Source organism: Triturus cristatus, chromosome 1_2 (genome assembly GCF_964204655.1).
Source record: "Triturus cristatus chromosome 1_2, aTriCri1.1, whole genome shotgun sequence".
NCBI lineage: Eukaryota > Metazoa > Chordata > Amphibia > Caudata > Salamandridae > Triturus > Triturus cristatus.
The window spans coordinates 33414617-33439069 of NC_140580.1; the positions used below are offsets into that span (position 1 = coordinate 33414617).

General features: G+C 43.6%; 2 protein-coding genes across 4 annotated transcripts in view; one reads left to right on the forward strand and one right to left on the reverse strand.

The window, feature by feature from the left end:
* LOC146866687 (uncharacterized) overlaps positions 1–24453 on the reverse strand; it is a 406500-nt gene that overhangs the window by 366557 nt on the left and 15490 nt on the right. The window lies entirely within an intron of this gene.
* Positions 1–24453, forward strand: part of CYB5R1 (cytochrome b5 reductase 1) — a 151576-nt gene that overhangs the window by 95393 nt on the left and 31730 nt on the right. Inside the window, exons 7-8 of the mRNA XM_085600251.1 lie at positions 2365–2450; positions 22513–22612. Of these exons, the coding sequence (XP_085456377.1) occupies positions 2365–2450; positions 22513–22612 (186 nt within the window). The remainder of the gene's footprint in view (positions 1–2364; positions 2451–22512; positions 22613–24453) is intronic.

The window sequence follows — 24453 nt, forward strand, 5'->3', positions numbered from 1 at the left end:
GACATTGCAATCAAAGCTTTTGCATAAATGTGAGTAGGTGTCAGACGCTGGAAAGTTTAAGGGCCTCTCAGTAGAGTGGGTTTGAACAATGTATTCGGAATCAAAGTCTAAGGGAGTAGAAGAGTCCAAGTCCTGTAAAGATTGGGGTTCTCAATGAGCTGGGGGATCTAATCTGGTGCGTTTGGCACAGAGCTGTGGAGAATGCAAGTTGCTAGAATATGAGGAGGGGGTTGATGCTGCGTCCAAATCTTCCTCATTCCTGGAATGTGGGGGGAATCCTTGGATGAGGGCACAGGTGCTGAATAAGCGTGGTGAGGGATGAGGTTCTGAGATAAGCGGGTCAAGGCAGCTGCATGTGGCCATTCAGGTGACTAGGGCCTGGAGGTGGGGAGTGGTCCAGTTGTGGGGGTGTAATGGGCATATGCAGGGTGTACTTCCTTAATTGATGTGTGAAGCATTAGAGGGCAACAACAAGGGCCCTGTTCACAAAGTGAGTGACATGGCTGTGAAGTGCCTCAACAAGACTGTCTTCCAGGAGGTATTCTTCCGTGACCTCTTCTCTGGGGAAGGAGAGGGGGGGCGGGGTGTCGCAGCCTTTGGTAGGCGAAGTAGGTGAGGCCCAGTGAGAGAATAAAGAATACACTGAGGTGTGGAGGTAAATAAATAGGGAGGGGGACCCAGATATCTGGCTGCTTAAGGAGGCTGACTGTATACAATTGCCCCGTAGGCGTAGCCCGTAGAGAAGTCTATGCCTGTCCCAGTCGTTCAGGGTGTGAGGAAAATAAAGAGTGTCTGTGGCCGCCAGTGCAGTGTTTGAAAAACGCTCGTCTTACAGAGCGCAGCGTGACCTCGTAGCCCGCTATATTTGGGCTCCCTGCGGCGAGGGGTGTGCACTCACAGGAGAGGTAAAGAACAGACTAAACTGTTAGCCGGTAAACTCGCAGATTGCTTACCTGCCTCCTGGCAACCCCCTCGGGTACGGTAATAGCATCGGCCTGAGTCGGGCCTTATAATGGTAGCGGTACAACAAAAAAGCATTACATTGGAAGTGCAGAAAGGAAAGAGATGAATGTAACTGACGTATGGGCAGCAAAGAAAGAGGATTACAAAATGGTGTTGAGTTGTTTTATGTCACTATGGACAATCCAATTGGTGTAGGATCTGTGACGTCATGACCGGAAGGATGGAAATGTAGTCATATTACATCTTGCTAGTGGATAATGGGAGACCGTATTGTATGGTCCTAGAATTCTATTAAGGGTCTCAAATGACCCGAGTAATCACAAGGCTCAGCACACGTTTTGTAAATTATGAGAACTGATTTCAAAGTGTTATGTTTGAACATGAACCAGTAGTTGGGAAAAATAGTCAAGTGTATGCATTTTAGCTTATTCTATATGTCTCGCTCTCATATACATAATCAATCATTGGCTACTTTGCAAGGGTTTATTTTACATCCTCAGTGCGACCAGTGCATAGTTTTTAGTATGTGATTGCAAACTGATCGTATCTTTTTAAGTCACAAACATTTCTGTATCTGCCCAATGCCTAATTTGTGTGCGGTATGGAATGCTTACAGCAGGAAACCTGAATAGAGGCAAATGCCCTTGGCTTTACCCTTTCGCTTACAAAAGTGCATAGCAATAAGTGTCGTGAGTTGATGGGGGAAATACTTTTTCAAAACCCAACTGAATGTCATAGCTTATGCCTCGTTCAAAACATCAATGATGGGTTAAAGAGGAGCAAATGATTTCTTTTTTGTAAACCAACACATTCCTCTTTTGTGAAGTTTATTAACATTTGCATTGTTGATACTTGGCCACTCTGTTTTCCATATGCAAATGAGGTAATTATGCATTTGCAGCTCTTCTTCTGCTCCTTTTTGTCACCGACTTGTAGGTTGCGCATATGTAAGTTCTAGTCATGCAGTTCAATTTACAGACACCCAGTAAGTTACATTCACACAGTGTAATTTACGCACAAGCAGAAATATTTACTCCAGGGGCATCTTGTATTTTTTCGTTTTTGTGAATCGTGCACACTTTACACATGTGCAAGACATACTCTTTTATGGGCACTCGGAACCAGAAAGAAACATTGTTTCCATATTGTATAAAAGAGGCGTGGACTGATGACGGGCTTATACCATTTTTCTGCTCTGATATGTCGTACTCAAAATCTATTTTATAAAAAATGGCTGTGTGTGCTATCTGGGATTTTTTTTTAATCTGGTGAGGACTCCAGCATCAAAACAAATTGTCTGGAAGTGAGGCGCCACATTTTGCAAGAAGGGAGCTCATCTCGGCATGGTTTTAGTCTTCCTGTTGATCTGCTATACTAATGTCTACTTTGGTTTCTGTGTAGGATTAACACCAATGCTACAGCTCATTCGAGCTATATTGAAGGACCCAGATGACACTACTCACTGTTCTTTGCTGTTCGCCAACCAGGTTAGTGCTTTGGGGGGTTTGGAGGTAGGGGAGTAATAGGTTGATTAATCAATAAACGTACCCTGTGGTTCTTAACTTATGAGGCTATCAGAGAATGGGTCATTTTAACATCTGCTTTCTTGGGAGTGTGACGTATTGTGAAGGGATTCACAAAAGGTTCGTCCATGAAATGTTTAAGTTATGCGAATTGCTTGGAAATGTTTTGTAGTAATGTACATTGCACTCTCAGATTTATATAGCTGTAATTCTGTTTTATAACGTTTCTGGTCTTGAACATCAACCATGGTTGTTACATTGGACACCTGGCGTGAAGCAGGACCCACGCCTATGTGGCCTGATACAGGAGGGTAAACAACATGGTCTACTCAGACCAGTGGGGAAAGGCACCATATGCACGGAGAAACAGGGGCAACAGACAAACGCCTCCTTCTACAGACAAGGACCTGGAAACGTATACAACAACCATATTGACCAGACCCCCAGGATTTTGTGGCTTTGTGTGGCAAACTTTGTGGCCCCAAAAAGCAAAACTGGCGGCCCAAAACCGGCAAAATATGTGCCAGCCACAAAAATACTGCAGACTTGTGCTTTCAAATGGCCTCCAGGGTCCGCAGAGGGAACATAAAGGTGTGAGGCACCCTGCAGGCTAATTGCTCAGTAGGGGATGAGATGCATTTCAAAGGCAGGCGACAGAGGAATTTATCACCTCTGCTGCCTGCCTGTTGCTCTTCCTCCCTTTAATGGCTCCGTGGCAGCACAGAGCCAGTAAAGAGAGGGTGAACACTTTTTTTTTATTTTATTTATTTTTTAAATATTTTGTGGGCACTTTTGTAAAATCGCTGCTTTTTTTTTTTTTTTTTTACAACAGTGCAGATTTCGCAATTTTTTTGCAAATCCTGAAATTCTGTGGGGTCTGATTGATGGAAACAAAAGAGATCAGGATTGCCCTGGAACAAAAAATCGACTCGCCATCTCAAGAGGTAAATCTGTTACGGGCCAATCTTAATAAACTGGTAGACATAGCATTAGATGCAGAAAGTACTCTAGCCGAGTCCTCCCAACATTGACAGAGAATGCCGCCCATCTACGGGCATTGGAGGGAGAGATAGCCACTCTGGTGGACAAGCTGAATGATGCTGAGGGCCGATCCTGCCTTAACAATTTCCGGCCGCTTGGGATACCGGAGAGACCCAAAGGCCCAAGTGCCAAATGCTGTCTGGAGGAATGGCTCTAATTGGTGGGCCTGAAGGGGAAAACCTCAAAGGTTTACAGTGCAACGGGTAAATAGGGTGTCCTTACGACCACCAGCCCCCGGGGCCCCACCTGGGGCAATGGTAGTCGGAGTGCTGAACGTCTGGAACAGAGATGCCTTACTAAAGTAGCACAGACACACGGCCCGTGTATGGTGGAGGGAGCTACGGTCAACATTTTCAGTGACAATACAAGAGTAGTCCAGCGACAAAGATAAACTTTCTTGTCAGTCAAACCATACCTCCAAAAACTGGACATCCGTTAAACTCTTCTCTTTCCAGCAAAGCTCTGTATCTTAGAACCATGGTTTTGATAACAATGTTGTGTTTGCAAGACAACTAGCCAAGTCTGCTTCTGAAGGAATATTTGTTTCCTGTAGAGCCACAAAATCACCTACCAGACACAGAGGTTTCTTTTACAGATGGGCTTCCTGAAGTGTGTGGAGTCATTGCTGAATTGTAAAGGATAGTTTGTGGGCATTCCAGAGTCGCTGTACCAGAATGTGCTGCCATTCTTAGAAAAATTATTGGTGCTGGAGAGCCACACAGTAGCAAAAATATGAAGCCACAGTATAAAGTACAACACCAAAGTTTGACCGACAACTATAATCCGTTTCGGCGATTCATAAATGACCCATACACAACTCTCAAATTGGAATCTAGTTAAAATGTTTTTCATATCTTAATAATGTTTACTAGTTTTCAGAATAATTTACAAGTGAACAATATATACATTTTATTTACTTCATTTCCACAACCAGTAGTGAGAGGAAAGAATGATCGGCAAAATATTGTTTTGAGGATAAAAGAAATCCACTTTTTCAGGGCTCTTGATCTGTGTTATAACCCAAACACTGGGCTAGCATTACAATTTAGTTGCTCCTCGATGTCTAATCGTGAAATCACAAAAAGGGGGGGGGGGAACCTTGTTCGTGATTGGATTATACATAAAGAATAGTAATATAATTGCATAAATTCCGACCATATAAATATAGCAATAGAAAATATTTTTACTAGATCATTGTTTTTAGCTCTAATACTACAAACCATATGCTTGTAAAATTATTGATAATAGTTTGGTAGGGGAGCTTCTCATGTGAACAGGGGCAGTTCTTTCGCTAAGGCGGAGGAGAGTCACCCCACTGCTCTTCAGCGGTGCAAAAAAAGGAAAAATAAAATGATGATAACACGATGTTAAAATCATTTTATTTTTCCTTGCTGAAACCTGTATTGGGTGGGCAGGGCTTGGCACTCATCACAGCTAGCAGGCGGAGGAGTAGTGAGTGCACTTCAGTGCACATGAAGGTTTAGGTGGCCGGCAAAACAGTCATGCGCACTTAACATGTACTCCACCCGGCTTTATCGCACAACCTGGGTGGAGAAGATGCACATGCTCCCACTCGGTGTCTGAGCGCTGAACCACGGCACTCAGGCAAATCCCAACGCTGCTATAATGCTGGTCACAGCAGCTTCGTGATTGGCTAGGGGGTCTTGGAGCTTCCATTTCACAGAAGGAGAGGCGGCGGCTAGCTGGCTGGCAAGTAAATTCTTTTTTTTATTTAAACAAATCCCCCCGCCACTCCCCCCCCCCTCCCCCCCCCCCCCGCCTCACCACTACTGCCCAGGGAGCAGCCACCACTGCCTATGAATAATAAGAGCAAATCAGAATAATTGTTCTGCATTAGAGCACCAATATTAAATAATCACTTGTATTAAATTTATATATTTCCAGAGTTCTGATAAAAGGCTCGCCTATAAAAGTCTGGAGCCTAAAATGTACCAATTTGATAGGAACTTTGTCACTAATTGATGAGTACAAGCAGGTAGCTAATTTCAGATACAAAATTCAATTACGAAAAAACGCACATCAATTGCAGTTTAGAGTTCAGCTTTTTGAGAGATATTTTGTTTATACAAGGATTATATTGAAAGATGCGTTATTTAGAGGTCTACATAGACATATGTGCACTTCTATTAAATTGATCTGTATATGGTCATTAAATGCATCATTTAGAGCATGTCCCATACATTCTTAAATTTACAATTTGATTTATTTAGTTGTGGTAAATAATTTAATTACCGGGACTTAATTTGATACAGAAACATAATAAAATAGCTCAGTAAATAAGAGGCAGAATCCGTGGTATTAGAGGTTCGGAATGGGCTTTATTCCAGTGGTCGATTATAATCGGTTGCTCCAGGTTCCATCACCACGAAGGTTCAGGAAGTGAAGTACATACATTATTAACAATCAATTACTTTTATACAATAGGCATTACGGTGAGGCAAATACAAGAGGCGTAACAATTGATAGTGGTGATAATGTATTCGTACGTAGCAAAAATAGGCGTAACTGGGAGTGATTTAAAGAACGTCATCAGATGTGATGTCATAAGAGGGTGGTTACATGAAAGAATTTCGCAATGTCAGCAGAAATACTTGGCAGATATGCGCGCGCAGCAGCATGACGTGTAATTGACGTGCAACTAGGGGGTGAAGGGGACTTGACATTTAGCTCTACATGTGGCGACAGAAGTCTGGAGGGTCAAGTCAACCTAATCCCAAATCATATCTAACATCCTATGTTTAAAGAACTAAGTTATCCAAAAGAGAGGTCTCTTCGAGTAGAATCTTATTCTATACTGACTATACTGACTGTTAGTGCGTGTACAAGCGTCTAAGTGTCTATACTAGATGCGAGGGCGGAATCTTCCATAGTAATAGGGCAATGAATTACTTGCATGAAGACAGAGAAACCGGGCCTTTGCTCGGTAGCTGGCAGAATGTTTACTTAAACTACTAGACAGGAATGCATTGGGCAGGGATCGGAGCAGATAACTTCGAAGGGAAAATACAGTTTTTGGCAGGCAGCAGGCTGATGTCAGGCTTCGTGAGCCGCGCAGAGAATGAGACAAAGTTCATGGTCACAGATGCAGGCTCAGACTGGAGCTTTCAGAGGCAGAAGGCAAGAAGAGTTTGACGACAGAATCAGGGCCTACTTGCCTGGACTGTAAAATGGCATAAGTGAACCATATAAAGCCGGTGGCCTTTCATACTTAGGAATAGAATATCCGGCCTATTCATGGCGGATCTGACAGAGGACATGTTAACGGTGGACGCACATGTATTTGCGTCTTCATAACTGGAACTGGAGGGAACATACATGTACTTGTAACATGCACATAGAACCGTTGGGGTCCAAGATAGGGGACATAACTGACCAGAAAAATCCATATTTCCACATTCCCTCCTTGTCCCCTACTTGCCCGTCAAGAGATATCAATCTTCATTAATCCATTGATCTGTTCATATAGCATCATTTGTTCTTCTTTCTTCTTCCGGGATCTTGAATGAAAATCTTGATGTGGAATGCACGATGTGGCACACAGACCACAAATCGCTGGTCCACATTGTAGACATAGACAGCAACTGAATAGTATGAGAAGGCCAATACCTAGGAAAGATAGGACCTTCCATCCAAAGGTAGATAATACACTCCAAAACCAACCGGACCAAGTCCAGGTGCCTGGATTCTGGTGTATCTGGCTTACAATCTTATGAAGACGAGTTATGGCTTTATATACAGATGGCGAATTTTCTGGTATGAAAATGCAACAGCTTGATCCGATGACCCTACAAGCTCCGCCCCTATCGGCCAGGATGACGTCAAGGACAAGACGATTTTGAAGCACAACAATCCGCATAGCAGACTGTTCTTCGGTTAAATTGCCTAAGGCGGAAATAGTTTCGTTCACTACTGCTTCAAGGGTTCTAGTTAATCTACGTATCAGCTTACTATTAGTAACGGTACCTATATAGGGAAAGAGACCTTTATTGAAATCTGTGTATTTTTCCCATGCTGTTTCAGTGTAATCGACTATCGGGAGATCTCTCCTTACTCTATTATATACTAAATGAATATTTCTGTGATAATCAGCAGGAGCTAGAAAAACAGGTGGCAAAAGGAATCCAATATAGCAAGTACCATCCCAATCTAGAGGTAAACGTACATATGCCGTCTGACCACATATGAAATAGGAATGGCGGGAAGCTCTAAATGTAGACTTGCCTTGATCACTAAATTCTACTACAGTGGTGCATTTACTATGGCCCATGTGTATGGAACCATTCTTTCTTATACATAATTCACCTTTTACTGGAAATATTGACATAGCGGGCAAAATTGAAGTAGCTTCTGATTCGACATTTAGGATCATAAGATTGAGCGTAAAATTACCTAATCCATACACTTCATTTTCTAGATCAGTTCCTGTTCTCTGGGGAAGTCCCTCCTTGTTAGGGTGGCAGACTTTAAGCAAAACTAAGTTCAAATTTCCCCATACCCAGTTATCTTGATAAACTGCAGAATTCGAATCTAGAGAATTAATTAAACTAAACCATGCTCCACAGGAGCCGTTGTGTGTGAACGGGTATGGAAAGAGAGGTAGAATTCCTTTATAATTCTGATAGGGAGGGAGTCGGCCACATATCCAACAATTTGTAGCATTGCTAACCTGATGGGAATGATGCAACATACTAATAAACGTGTTATTGCGCAGTGCAAATCTATAAGACAACTCAAGCGGAGGTAATTCACTAAAAGAATGTTCAGCAGTAACATTGTAAACATGTCTAGAAATAGGATAATATATGTGCAACAATATACTTGCAGTAATTATTAAAAGACTTGAGAAAAACAAAATTAATAACGTCACTATGCAATGACTACGCAGTGATTTACAGTACGCCTGTCGTTTCAACATTTTTCGGGTGCTTTCTCTATTCAGGTCCAAGGGATACATGTCAGAGACAATTCAACCGCTTCACCTTGGAGAGGACTTAAACAATCAAATTGCTCGACTGATTGGGCCTGAGCTTTAATTTATAATGTTCGGAATCACTTTTTTCCACAAAAGGAAGTTTTGAGTCAATGGGTGAAGACACACAAGGTGTGGTATTCACATCTGATTTTAGTCCATGAAATTTCTTGATATGACTTGAATGAATCCATCCTTTTCTGCCTTCGATCTTCACGGCTGTTCTTGTGGTGAGCAACACCAGCTGAGGTGACCTCCACCTAGGTTCCAGCTGAGTCTTTCGATCAAAGTTCCTCACGAGGACCAAGTCTCCCGGAACCACGTCATGGGGTTTAACCTCAGTGTTGTCAGGAAAAGCTGCAGCTACCTGTGAACGACAAGATTGTAGTGCAGACATCAAGGAAGCCAAGTAATCTGTCCGCATGTTACAGTCAATATCAGTTATTTTGCGTGGTATAGGCGTCCCCCACATATTTGGTGGTCTGCCGAAGATCACTTCATACGGGGATAGCCCTGTTCGAGAGTGTGCTACCATTCTTGTGTAAAAGAGTGCAACTGGTAATGCTACTACCCAGTCGACACCTTTCTCTCTGCATATTTTGGATAATCTTATTTTCAGAGTCTGATTATGTCTTTCTACGAGACCTGCTGCTTCGGGGTGTCGGACACAGTGGAATTTCCACTGATAGCCTAACAAAAGTGAAACGTGTTTCATTAATTCGGATGAGAACGGCTGGCCGTTATCTGAGTGAACAACACGTGGTAAACCGTATCGTGGGAAGAATTCTCGAACCAACTGTTTGGCAGTAGTCGGGGCAGTGTAATCTGAAACCGGGTATGCCTCCGTCCAACGGGAAAGAGCACACACAACTACGAGAACATATTTGAATCCTCTACATCGTTCCATCTGGATATAATCCATCTGGAGGACTTCAAAAGGATGATCAGGAGGATGAAATCCACCCTGTTCTACGGGAACGCTTTTTCCTGGGTTGAACTGGCAACAGATCATACAGGTACGAACTTTTTGTTTGGCTGCAGCTCGTAAATGTTTATTAAACCAAATGTGTTGAATGCGATCTAGCATAGCTTTTTCTCCTAGATGTGCTGGACTATGTACAGTGTTAATTATAACTTGGACCATTGAATCAGGAAGGAACCACACAGACTTTTCCTTCATCATCCATCCTTGATCGGTTTGGATCCCTCCTAATTCAGTCCATTTCTTTATTTCGTCTGGTGTAGCATGTGTCTGTATGTCAATTACGTCAAGAGTAGGATCTTTAACCGTCATACAATGTGTTGGCGTCGGGACTATTGTCTTTGTCATGTCGGATGTTTGAGTTTGAGCAGTCTGTTTAGCTGTTCTATCAGCTAAATCATTGCCTTGAGAAATGATATCAGTAACTTTCGTATGAGCTTTACATTTCATAATTGATATTGCAGTGGGTAGATGTATTGCATCTAATAAAGCATGAATGAGGGGTCCGTGCTGAATGTGGGCACCGTGAGAAGTTAAATAACCTCTCTCTCGCCACAGCACGCCGAAGTCATGTACGACTCCGAATGCATAACGTGAATCAGTGTATATGTTGACTTTTTTATTTGTGGCTTGAATACAGGCTTGTGTCAGAGCGACGAGCTCTGCTGCTTGAGCGGACAAGGTATTTATGCAATTTGTTTCAATGATTTCAGTGTCTGTTGTGACTGCGTAAGCGGCCACTAATTCTCCTGTACCTTTTCTCATACATGAACCATCTACATACAACGTCAGGTCTGGGTCTGATAATGGGACATCGGTTAAATCTTGTCTGGGTTTCGTCGTGATTGTAATAACTTCAATACAATCATGTGCTAGTGGGTCTGTTCCATTTACAGGTAAAAGTGTGGCAGGATTCAATGTGTTACAACGTCTGATTTCTATATGTGGCTGAAACAGTGTTAGTTCATACCCTGTAAGTCTTGCTATAGTCAAATGTTGTGTTTGCGTTCGATTCACAAGAACCTCCACTGCATGTGGTACTTGTACTGTCAATGGATGTCCTAACACTATGGCATCGCTTTGTCTGATTGCTAAAGCTGTCGCTGCCACTGATTTCAGGCACGCAGGCAGAGCCTGAGCTACGGGATCTAATGTACTAGAAAAATAAGCACATGGTTTGTGTGCTCCTGCTTGTTCCTGTGTGAGTACTGACAAGGCAGTACCTTCGCGTTCTGTAATAAAGAGTGTAAACTGTTTACTGTAACATGGTGTTGCTAAAACAGGTGCTTGACATAAAGCTTTCTTTAAGCTTTCAAAAGCTTGTGTATGTTCCTGAGTCCAAGGGAGAACAGTCGATGTGGCTGCCTCCTGTGTTGTCAACTGAATGAGTGGTTTTGCTAGAAATGCATACTGAGGGATCCACTGCCTACAATATGAAGTGAGGCCTATGAAAGCCCGTACCTCCTTTTGTGTCTTGGGTATTGGCATGTTAGCTATTAACTGAATGCGGTCGGGTGTAAGCTGCCTTCCCTCCTTGGACAGCGAGTGTCCAAGATAAACAACTCGCTGGACACAGAATTGCAGCTTAGAAGGGGACACCTTGTGCCCCTTTTCGGCTAGAAATTGTAAAACTGTCAGTGATGCTTTCTCACATTCGGGTTCGCTTCTAGCGGTGATCAGCAGATCATCGACATATTGAAGCAAGGCAGTGTTAACTGGCATGTGGATACTGTCGAGTTCTCGTTTCAGTGCTTGGCTATAGATGCTGGGGCTTTCTGTAAATCCTTGAGGTGCGCGTGAGAATTTGAAGCTATGTCCATTTAAACTAAATCCGAACAAATATTGGCTTTCCGGATCTATTGGGACGCTGAAAAAGGCATTTTTGAGATCAATTACAGTAAAGAATGTTGCTTCGGAATCAATAGCTGTCAGTAATGATGAGATATCGGGGACCACAGGGAATTGTGGCACAATACACTTGTTTAATTCGCGCAGATCAATAACCAATCGATATACTGGCGGGGCCTTCGGATCTGTTCGTTTGAGAATCGGAATTATCGGTGAATTACATACATTGGAGTCTGTTTCTACAACCACTCCTTGGGCAATGAGCTCGTCAATTATTTGTAGTAAAGCCACTACAGCATCTGGTGGTAACTTGTATTGTCGCATTCGTGGTAGTACCACTCCTGCCTTTAGTGTAACTCGATATGGTGTAATATTCATGCAACCAACATCAGTAGGGCCTTGTGCCCATAGATGTGTAGGTAAAGTCTGCAATCGGGGATCCATGTCTCTAGACACATAATGACCTTTAAAATCACGTAAAAACAATCTTACTCCTTCCGGAGAACAACATATTATAGCTCCTAGAGCTTTCAATGTCTTTATTCCTAACAGGTTTTCTGGGCATGATTTAGTAAGTAATAAATCTGTAGTTCGGGTCAAAGGTCCTATCGTAAGTGGAAGAGGTTGTGACACTTCATTAACAATAGGTTTTCCTGAAAAACCAAGGGAAATATTCTGTGAGCCTGAGAGGGGTGCCCCTGGAACTTCACTACGTTTTATAGTTGTTCGACTTGCCCCTGTATCGAGTAAAAATTTTCTGTCTTGGCCTAATAATTCACTATGTACATAAGGTCCTTCTTGATCTACAGGGATCTCGATAAGGGGTAAGTCAACTTCCCTCTCTAGGCTGGTTCATGCATATCGTTGATAATCAGGATAGTCATACTGTGCGGTCTGGTACAGTTGTCGTGTCGTGGTTTGCGTGGCAGCAACAGGCAGCGCTGGTGCAGCTGGCACAAACTGTATAGTCTGTTGTGGAGCTGGCATGGACTGTGCATGCTGCAAGGCTCCTTGTTCATTCTGATCCTGTCTAAGTGGCCGTGGTCTTTCTTTTGTAATACCCGTGGCGATATTACGCTTCAGGACTGGACAATCGTGTACATGATGACATGGCTATTATACAGTTTTGCTTATCATGTCTCCCTTCTGATATATTCTGGCTCCATCTGGTAAGAATTTGCATTGCTTCCGGGTCTACCCCCGGTCGGTCTTGATTTCTGATCACACAATTTATGAGGAAACGTAACAGTTCCCCCTGTATTTCCACTTTCTGGTATTCCATAGCTCTGTTAATACATTCAGAATCTCGCCCTGTTTGGACAAAATGGTATATATTATCTAGATGCGCAGTCATTCCTGGTAACTTCCCTAAATACACCGCGGCTCGTCTGATACGTAATGATGCTAGGGTCATTTCGTCCTCTTTTCCGGGCACAGGGTCATATCTACAATCTATAAGAAGTTCCTTAAGCGTACGGGCATTTATGAGTTTGGGGGTACGTGAATGTGCTGACTCTTGAAAAGTAAGTTTATTTATTCTAGGTGGCGTAGAAAAGATATTGGTAGCACCTCCGGTAGCCCCGTCTGGGGTATCTGGTGTGAAAGGATTCGTTGAACGTGATACAGCAACTATAGGTGTGGATACAGCTATAGAAGTAGCTGTAGGAACAGATGCAGAAACAGATGTGCTTGCCGGAACTTGTGTCAGAACTTGTTGCTGTAGGGATACGGGTACTGGATCTTGGCGTTGAACCTCCCTGGCAGGCGGTCTATGTGGGGCGGGATTAGCATACTCGGGAGCTGCGTCATCTAAATATGAGGAAAGAAAAACATCTTCTGCGGTTCTAGGATGCCCCTTAGGATGTACCTTTATTGGAAATAATGGGGTTGGCAAGTCTTTTGGTATCCCTGGAGTAGCCTTAGGTAATCCTTCGGCCAGAAGGGGATACATACCATTCATAAGGGCATTTCTTTGTCTGTCTACTTGTTCTGATTTCACTCGTGCACCTTCTTCAATTAATAGATTTTCTCGGACTTCATTTGAATTCTCTTTACTCTTCTCTTCCTGTCTACGTGCTTTTTCTGTACGCCTATACGATTCTTTACGCCATAATTCAATGGCGTCTTTCTGTGATTGTCTAGCTTTCCTTTTCCATAATTCTTCCTCTACTTTCACGATGCACTCTGCATCCCAGGTCCCAGCCGCGGGCCACCTCTGACTTTCTGGTAATTCCTTAGTGTAGTCTACCCATAAATCAAGAAATAATATAGCGTCTAAGCCATGTTTATGATACATGAAGTGCCCTGGAGTGTCCCTAGGAGGAATAGGAACGGCTTCTTCGAGTACCCCTTTTCTTGTTGTGATCTGTCTTAATTTCGAAAAGAGCGGCATATTGAAAACTGATCTGATACTTGATTTTGAACAAACTTAATACATTAAACACAATAATGAACAGTCATTCACACCACAATATGCAGAACGTTATTAAAACATTTAACATTTAACATTTAACTGAGCAACGATGATGATGATGATCTAAGAAAAACTTAATCACTAAACATAATACTCGACTTGAACTGAATTATTCTGAATTTATATACTAGATATACTGCTAAACAGTACAGATACACTGCTGAAACAGTGCAGACCGGATTTGTGTACCCAAACCCGTCTGGACCGGCACAACTTATGTGCACGCCAGAACGCCTCCCCAGTAATGGTACTCACCGGGTAGCTCGGAACGGAAGGCCTCGGAAACTGAACTGAACTTGAACCGGACTGGACTCGACTCGAACACTTCGGACACTGGACTCGACTTGGGACTTCGGAAAACTGGTGGGCCTCTGTATACCTCGGATCTTGCTCTCTCAGCTAGGCTCTGGTCGGGATACTTCGCACTTCTCACCGCCTCGTCTGGGTGTTGATCGCAGCCTCAGTCGCCCCCGCTTGACCGGAGGGAGATACAGGAAATCCTGCTGGTACGCGTTATTGTCCGTCCAGCTGTGGCAGGAGACCGGGCCTGCAACGCACCGCCGGCGCGTGAGATGAGAAAGTGTCCCTGTTCGGGCGCCATTCATGTGGTAAATAATTTAATTACCGGGACTTAATTTGATACAGAAACATAATAAAATAGTTCAGTAAATAAGAGGCAGAATCCGTGGTATTAGAAGTTCGGAATGGGCTTTATTCCAGTGGTCGATTATAATCGGTTGCTCCAGGTTCCATCACCACGAAGGTTCAGGAAGTGAAGTACATACATTATTAACAATCAATTACTTTTATACAATAGGCATTACGGTGAGGCAAATACAAGAGGCGTAACAATTGATAGTGGTGATAATGTATTCGTACGTAGCAAAAATAGGCGTAACTGGGAGTGATTTAAAGAACGTCATCAGATGTGATGTCATAAGAGGGTGGTTACATGAAAGAATTTCGCAATGTCAGCAGAAATACTTGGCAGATATGCGCGCGCAGCAGCATGACGTGTAATTGACGTGCAACTAGGGGGTGAAGGGGACTTGACATTTAGCTCTACATGTGGCGACAGAAGTCTGGAGGGTCAAGTCAACCTAATCCCAAATCATATCTAACATCCTATGTTTAAAGAACTAAGTTATCCAAAAGAGAGGTCTCTTCGAGTAGAATCTTATTCTATACTGACTATACTGACTGTTAGTGCGTGTACAAGCGTCTAAGTGTCTATACTAGATGCGAGGGCGGAATCTTCCATAGTAATAGGGCTATGAATTACTTGCATGAAGACAGAGAAACCGGGCCTTTGCTCGGTAGCTGGCAGAATGTTTACTTAAACTACTAGACAGGAATGCATTGGGCAGGGATCGGAGCAGATAACTTCGAAGGGAAAATACAGTTTTTGGCAGGCAGCAGGCTGATGTCAGGCTTCGTGAGCCGCGCAGAGAATGAGACAAAGTTCATGGTCACAGATGCAGGCTCAGACTGGAGCTTTCAGAGGCAGAAGGCAAGAAGAGTTTGACGACAGAATCAGGGCCTACTTGCCTGGACTGTAAAATGGCATAAGTGAACCATATAAAGCCGGTGGCCTTTCATACTTAGGAATGGAATATCCGGCCTATTCATGGCGGATCTGACAGAGGACATGTTAACGGTGGACGCACATGTATTTGCGTCTTCATAACTGGAACTGGAGGGAACATACATGTACTTGTAACATGCACATAGAACCGTTGGGGTCCAAGATAGGGGACATAACTGACCAGAAAAATCCATATTTCCACATAGTTGGGAAACTAGCAGTGGCAGCTGCCGCCAATCGAAGCTGGTAGGGCGGGGGGTTGGGGAAAAAAAACGGTTCACAACACACTGTAGAGAGGGGGGGGACAGGGAGCGATTAGAAAGAAAGCAGGTCCAGTACCATTGCTCCCAAGAACTAACGTGGTATTCACTGAGGGGTAGCTGTTCCTGAAGTTGAAGAGAGTAGCAACCTATTCTGGTTGACGAAGAGGTGTACGAGTAGTCTATCTCAAAAGAGTTGGGTTGTCTAGAATGATTCCTCCTTTTGAATATAGTGCCCTCACACACCCTTGCGAGTGTCATGCTTCATCGGGCGTTGCTCCTCGTGGGGGTGGCGTTGCTGTCCTCCACGGGCCCTGCGAGAGGGCTCTTTATCGGAGATCTTTTAAGGAGACACCGCAGTTGTGCATGTGGTCCTAGGAACATGAGTGAGTGAATTAAAATTACCAGACGGTACCCAGAACCTAGTTTAATTCGGGGGTCCGGATGATAAGGTTAAAAACAAAACGGATGTGGAGCTCCTCTTGGAAACAAATGTGGAGGGGGGGATAAATGTCTTTCCACTGCTCTCAGAATCCGTGTGGGTGTGTGACAAAGTAAAATGGGGCCAACATGTTTCGCGCTTCATATTGCTCCATAACGGACAAACAGCACATTATTTAGGCAGGAACAACGCTAGGTCCACAGATTAAAGAGCAACACAGAGGGGTTAAACAACGAGATACCCTGGGTGGAAATTAATGACTTAGAACTGATGGACATTTCCTCGCTGAGACGCATCCATCACTCGAATCAATCACACCCTAGGTATGTTCACTTTTCCGAAACATGAATTAGCCAAAGGTGTAACTAAGTGATCTCTGCTGAGATCCCCACCGCTGTATTTTTAGAGATACATCCCTGTCTCCCCAGACCGAACATAACTCCCCCCACCCTAAACAATACAAGGATAGGGGCCTTTTCAGGATGGTTTCCCCTAAACACCTGTTAGGTGAGGCACACCAGATATGTTGATCTCCATTACCACATTACTCAGTCCCAGTCACACCATCCAGAACTGGACCATTGTGAGTTCCCCCTATTACATGGCTGTATGCTCTTACGACCTTCTACTTGAGGAGTACTATGCTACTTCGACAACGTTGGCTCAGGTCACATTTTCAGCATTGACAATAACAGGGGGCACAGGGTATCATTTGTGGTTCTATCGCACCTCCCATTTATTTCATTTATTGTTGTACCTCCTCCTCTGATGATGATTTTGAGGTGTTTAAACAACCCCATAACCCATGTTGCCCTCCGGGATCAAATCAGCTTAAAACCATTTAGGAGCCTCATCAGGTTTTCTTAGACCAGTATCTGTCATCTGCACACCTTTGCAATATGGCCGCTATTCGTAATCTTGAGCCTGTAGTACGAGCAGGGCAGCTTCCATCAACCTCCTACGTACTATGCTCTATCGAACATTAGACCTGCCCTTCGACACGCCAGTTCCGCCCGTCCCGAGCCCGGGTGCTTTAACTCTGCACCCAGGGCTCACCAGTGTATACCGGCGACTCAGATGGACGGGCAGGCACCGGGCGTCGATGGGGACGAGCGATTGTAAGCGTCTTCCCACTGACTCTACCCTTGTATCTGAGGTAAAGGGCTTCTTACAACGAGGGGAGGATGGTAGTTCTAGGGCTTGACTATTGTTATCCTTTCTTCTTCCCTTAAACTTTCACAGATACTCTCCCTCATAACTTAAGTGAGCGCCGACGTGGCCCACCACTCTGAATCTGGGGGTAGTCTCCCTTTTGTGTTCACGACTATAAAATGCGTAGTGTGTGTAATACCGTGCCCCACAACTTAGATGGCATGACTGCCTCGTACGCCCAGACATTAATCGTGGCTAAATGACACTTCAGTCTTGAGCTTTTAAACACTTTTTTCACAATAATGGTGCCACGTGGTACCGGCTTCGCACTGAGTTACCTGCATGCGATATTTTCACCGTATTCGAAATTACGGCTCCAATACTACCGATAAGATACTTGTCAGTAAAGACTGTTTTATTGATTTTACTGACACCACAATTACTGTACCGTCTCAAACAGGAGGATCACGTTTCAGGGATGTATGTACCAGAACCCTCACGCCTCTGACGTAGCGCAGCCAGCTTATACCGACACCTCACCTGTGTGAATATCACCACATGGGGAGCTGCGCACCTAACTTGGCAGTATGTCAACCAGGGCATACCTCACTGAGCATGCGCACCGGTATGCTTGTGGATTTGAATGTCCGACTATGAGCACATTTGAGTCCTAGTGATTGCCATCATTAACATGTATTCCGTATATGAATTTTATGTTTGTATGCCTCTTTCTTTGTTTCTTTTATACTACTAGTTTGGGTTAGGGAACTTGGACTACACGTTCCAACTAGCGCTGAGACGCATCAACACCTGAGTATAGGTATAGCAGGTATACAGGGCGTTTCTCCCCTGATCCCTGCACACTCTCTTATACATTTTTTTCACTTCATGGTCCTTACTAAGCGCCCCTCGATCCCTTATGGACCAATACGAAGCACGAAACATGTTGACCCCATTTTCCTTTGTCTCATGCCCACACGTATTCTGAGAGCAGCGGGAAGACATTTATCCCCCCCTCCACATTTGTTTCCAAGAGGAGCTCCACATCCGTTTTGTTAGGTCTCGCCTACGCAGCGCGCATGCGCTGCCTAGAAAAAAGACCTTTAGCCATCGGTTCCCTTTTTCGCCCCAAAACGTGCACTCGTTCCATTGCCTTCAATGGCAACGCGGCACGTTTTGCGATTCCCTTGCAGGAGCGAGCAGCTGCCGCCATATGTTATCAATTATCGTGCCTTAATGCTCGCTCCCGCAAGGGAATCCGGCGCAGGCTAGTTGTTTTATGACTGGTGTGTTGGAGCTCTTCATTGTTCATACACTTGTGAGCATTACTTGGCATCCGCATAGTTGATACAAGATGCTTTTTGTACATTACCAGACGTCTGACATCATCAAGACCCCTTTCCCATATGGTAACTTCCCTTCTCTTTTCACAAAGTGACCGACTTCTGGCTATGCAGCCCAGAAAAACAGGCAACACAGAACTCACAGATTAAACAGTATATTACACCTGATTATCTCAACAATGTAGTTATATTTTCTAATATCTCGTACACTCGGATTACTCAGTCACCAAATGCACCTGTTTAGTGTTTAGCCAGACAAGTTGCGCATTACTGAAAATGTGAGCTATTTGTGTTGCAAATAATGTTTTTAAAAAAATGTCAAGAAATATCCCAGCAGTAGCATATGTAATAAAATAAAATCCATGAAGCAAGAAAAAACTGCAGTACCATAGTTCTAGGTGTCCCAATGGAGTCGTAAAGCGACCTCTATTAGCCACATAAGGTACTGCATCCTTGATGTAATTATAAAGAGCGCCTGCAGCTGATCATGTTTCCATTTGTTTTTGCTGGAAGTGAGATTTTGTTAGCTTACTTTTAAAACATGCATTGGCATAGCCAATAGGTTTCGCCTTTGGGACCTTATAAGTGTTTAACCATGCAACAGTTAATGTTGTTGCACGAAGGATAATGTGCTGCATAACTTAATACTTATAAGGTCCCAAAAGCGAGACCTATTGGCTATGCCAATGCTTGTTTTTAACCTTCTCATCCGGACCCCCGAATAAAACTAGGATCTGGGTACCCGTCTGGTAATTTTAATTCACTCACTCACTCACCGTCCTAGGCCCACACACCCACATGCACAACTGCGACGTCTCCTTAAAAGATCTCAGATAAAGAGCCCTCTCGCGGGGCCCGTGGAGGACAGCAGCGCCACCCCCACGAGGAGCTAACCCGATGATGAAGCATGACACTCGCAAGGGTGTGTGAGGGCACTATATTCAAAAGGAGGCAATCCCCATCATTCTAGACAACCGAACTCTTTTGAGATAGATTACTCGTACACTTCTTCGTCAACCAGAATAGGTTGCTTCTCTCTTCAACTTCAGGAACAGCTACCCCTCAGTGAATACCAAAAAAACCCACTTACCTGCCACTCTGCTCCGCTCCCACTGCCGGCTGCCTTCTTGCTCCTGCTCTTCTCCTCCTCCAGAAGTAGATGGGCCTGAAAGCACAGGCTCCCCACCCAATCCAAACGCTGCTCTCATAGCAGGAGACCAGTGCCAGGATTGGTCTGAGCGGCCTGGTTTGCCGCTCAGAGACTGTACCTGGGAGTCTGTGGGGTTGCTCCAAACTGTTTGAGAAACATAAGTAAGCATGTCAGTTTGGCTGGCCTAAGAAAGCCGGCCAAACGGACATGCTCACTTGTAAGTGCACAGTACTCCTCCCTGCCCTGGCACGGCCCGCCCCTACTGTTGAATGTAAGCAGCTCAGATAGAGATAAATAAAACAATAACAACAATGTTTTATAATCGTTTTATTTATCATCTGCTGGCAGTGAGGCGACGCTCCTCCGCCATTAGGGAGGAGCTGCCCTTGGAAACTAGAGGAAACATAAAATTTTAATGTTTATAAACTCTGCAATTTCCCAATGGAGTGAGCCAATAATGTACTAGTGGCCTTTGAATATTCCAGCTATTAATAGATCAATCTGTTTTTTCTCAGTTTATAGCATCACTGTTACTAACTAGGATGCTGTTTCTCTCAAATATTTAATCCAGATGTGGCAAGTCATGCAAGGATATTTTTGGATCTACAACTGCCTCTGTGAGTCGCTGTCGGAACTCAATCCCTCAGAAGAGAAGGGGAGTTCAGAGACTCAGATGGGAGCGGAAGCATTTGCATCCTAAACACCACGTTCATTAGAGGAATTCATTGTCCCATACAAAGGAGATGAGATAAGAGAATCCTATCTACAATATAGGTTGGATCTGAGATCAAAGGCTGAGAGAAATAAACCTACTGTAGCCTTGTACAGATCGTATAACTTGGAGGAGGGTGCTAATAACTATTTGTCATATGTGACCTCTGCCCAGCACCGTTTTGTGCTACTAAGATTGAGATGTGGCATCGTTCCTCACCTTGTAGCATTTCCAAAGAATCAGGACTCATCCCTCTGATAAGGTACCATATCCATGCGATAACAAAAGCAAACAGAGCACATTGCACTTTATGTTGTTTTGTAACTGTCATCAGAATTTTAGATGTTTTTATCTGAAACCATTGTTTGTCAGCCATAACATTAGGTCACAAAGTAGCAATGAAATTTCTGGTGACACTCGGTGACCCCCTGATATGTTACAACATTGCCCTGTTCATTTTGAAATCAATCAACGTGAAGAAAAATATCTGAATAGAGTAGAAAAGAATTGAATCGATCTTATTAATTCCGTAGTTGATTTTCCTTTAAGCAATAATAATGCAATGTCTATTTTGAAGCCTATTGGCGTGAGACTGTATCTTGATATTATTTAAGAAAATAAAGGATTTTAGTAATTGTAACTGCCTATTTAAACAGTTTTTTAAATCTAATATGATTGTACTTTTATGGCTACCTCTTTTGATAGTCTAATAAAGATTTAAACTGAACTGAGGTATTTGTGAAGCTGGTAGGTCATAGTTGGGTCAGTGGTAGATCATACTCCCAGCTAGGATCCGAAAAGGATTACTTTTTGTTTGACTATTTCATTGAGAACAACCATTAACCAGTTTATTTTGGAAGGTAAACTCCTATAGCAAATGAAAAACGCTGAAAACCCACAGGGGATACCTGACATGGCAATCTACAGAATGGTTTCAAATTTTCCACATCCTACTGAATTGCTAAAAGAAGTTGGGCTCAGGCACCTGAAGCCATTCTTTGTAATTATTGTAAACCATCCAAGGCCGGACTTGGGTCAGCCCATAATATAGAGGCACTAACAACCTCCGCCCTGGGTGACTGGTGTCTGGAACTGGATGGGTATTAAGCCAAAAGAGTAGTCCCTAATATCTACAACCAATATTGACAATCAATTTTTCATTTAATGAAAAATATCTGAACAGTATCAAAAGATGTGTGCTAATGATAAAAACTGTCCCAGTGCTCTCTTTTGTGTAATTTGTTGCATAAACCTTCCTGAGATTCATATTTTTGCAGTCTTGAATATTTAGCTAAAAAGCGGGCTCCTTGATTATCGATGTTTTTGCACTAAATATTTGTTTGAGATATCCTTAACATGTACTTCCTCCTTTCTTCATTTCATGTAAATTCTTCATCTAAATAAAAATATGATTGAAGGTACTTTTTTCTTTCCCCCAAAAAATGAGTGCGTGGCTTTGTGCTGCATTTCTGGCCCTTTGTAATTTTTCGCCTTTACCTATTAGCCAAGCTTACAAAATCCAGTGCACGAGAAGGTTCAGCTCGTCAATTGATCTGATGAGTTGAAAGCTCACAGGCATTCGTGTGTGAATAATGCCTTCCATTATGTAGGTTCATGTATTGTGTTGGTGCGTGTGCTAGCTTGATGTCCAGTGGCAGTGTATTTCATCCCTGTTTCACAGCGCTCAGAACCACCATTTCCCTTTGCCAGCCCAGTGGGAATATTAATTGCAATTTAGTCTTTTATGTTTAACAGCATCTGATCATTTTTTTATGTGACCAGTATTGTGTGCACATGAGACGGCTGCTAAATAAGCCCAAAGCCAGTTACTGGTCTGCCACCGCGAAGGAACCGCCTCCATGTGCCTTTTCTTATTGAGGAATTTATTTTTTGCTATGTCGTCCTACTTGAAAAAGAAAAAAAAACGGAAGTTGTGGTGGACCAGTACAAATGCCTTCAGGGTGCGGAGCCAGGTGTCGGAGAAGCCATGCTTTGGTCCAGTGTTGCGCTCGGATGCCATTAACTCCACCTCCTTTCTGTCTTGGTAGAGCGTTTCAGACATCCTGTTGCGGGACGACCTGGAGGAGTTGCAGGCCCGCTACCCAGAGCGCTTTAAACTGTGGTTTACGGTGGACACTGCCCCAGAAGGTAAAACCTGACTGCCTGCTTATTGTCTTGTTCTTTATCATTTTGGCTAACTTTACCATCTGTGTATGGCTCCCAAGGCAAAAGACTGTGAATCAGTGCAGAAATTGGGTTGAAATGGGGCAGATGTCCGTTCCAGCAGCTGTTCTTGGGCCGGAGCTGGGTTCCGGTCCGCCCCCCAGTGAATACTCACAGCTGTAGCCTTGAGGCACCAGGCCACATTCAGAGGGGTTCATGCACATCCAGTGTGTTTTGGAAAGTAGACTGCAGAAGTGATGAGGTTTAGCACAGCCCAGCATCAAATGCCTCTCTTCACAGAGGATCAGAAGTTCCTTATGTCTGAGTTGTGTGTCCTTGATTTGAGTGTTTGGAGGTCCATTTGAGTACATCTGGACCTTCAGAACTTGCTGCTACCTAGATTTTACTTGTCCGCTAACATGCACTCCATGTGTCACTTCATAAAAGCTGTCAAGCGTTAAAGTGAGATTTGTAAGTGTTTTTGACTCAAGCTCTGTGTCTGTTACATAATGCGTCTTTGTGAGTTTTGTAGGAATGTGTATGTCTGTTAGTGTGTAATCACTTTCACAACCCATATGAATTACAAACAGGACAAACTGGGTTTTTGGCACTTAATAGTAGTTCATAAATCGCAAGCCCATTTTATTAACCTTGGAATACACAAGATCAGGCAAAATTCTGCAAGGGTTCAATCCTATGCCTTGCTGATTACATGCTGCTGTTTGCAGGGGGTGCAAGTTATTTTACATGAAATACAAATCTGACCTCCAAGTTACATGAAATGCTTTGTGGCAGACACAATACCTCTCTGAACTGGTTAAAGATTCAATCCTATAACCAGAGATTAGACTGCCTTAGCCATAAGTGCATTAATCACCAGAGTTATTATACGAGTGTTGTATATTCCTGAAACGTAGATCTTTGCAGCAAGTGCCTTAACCTACCAGACCGTTTTAAAATGCAACCTGTGATCATATAATGTGCTAGACCAGCTTTACTATTACTTTTTTCCTTGTTAATAATTTCATTGAGGGTAGGGTTTGAAATCAAGCATAGACTGTCACTGACAATACTCATCGTGGTTCTGCGCCTCCTTAAGACTTCACTGCCTTTCCACAGTATCCTGCTACCACAGAATTAGCGGGTTCCCTTGTTAATTATTTCCCATTGCTACCACTGCTGGAATCCATTTACTAACCAGAATACTTCTGCCACTTTTATCTAAGGTTGAAAAACGGTTGCACATTGGCAATGAGTTTAATATTAGGAGGAAAAATAATGTTGAATTGGACGGAAATGCATGTAATTGTGACCTGCTTACTATGCAGTGGTGCAAATATTTCTTGCATGGGACTGTGTTTTGCTTTAGTTCAAAGAGTAATATTTGTCATCGTTGATTTATAAGGTTATTGGTCCACCCCCCTTCTAGGGTTGATCTCTGCTGGTATATTCAAGTCCACTTTCCCTCCCTCGTGGAATGTCCTGGCTGCGAGGGCCGGGCACCAGAACAGTTGCCTGGGAGCCAGGGCCTCACGCAAACCTGCAGGTTTCAGTTCCATACGAGGCCCTTTTCTGCTCGCTCTAATCGATGAGATAACTCTTTGCTCTCCCTAACAAAAGGGCTTACTGCGGTCTTCTATCTCCTATGTCCCTTATACATTTCATGGCGAACCTCAACAGATATTTGCACCAAAGACCAATCTTAAAGGCTGGCGTGCACCCCCAGGTGCCTGCTGCATGTAGACTCTTAGCATCCCTAGTCCCACTGTGAGCTCTCGCATTCTTTATTCTACACACCAGTCCCGTGTTTCAGCTGCTCACGCCCC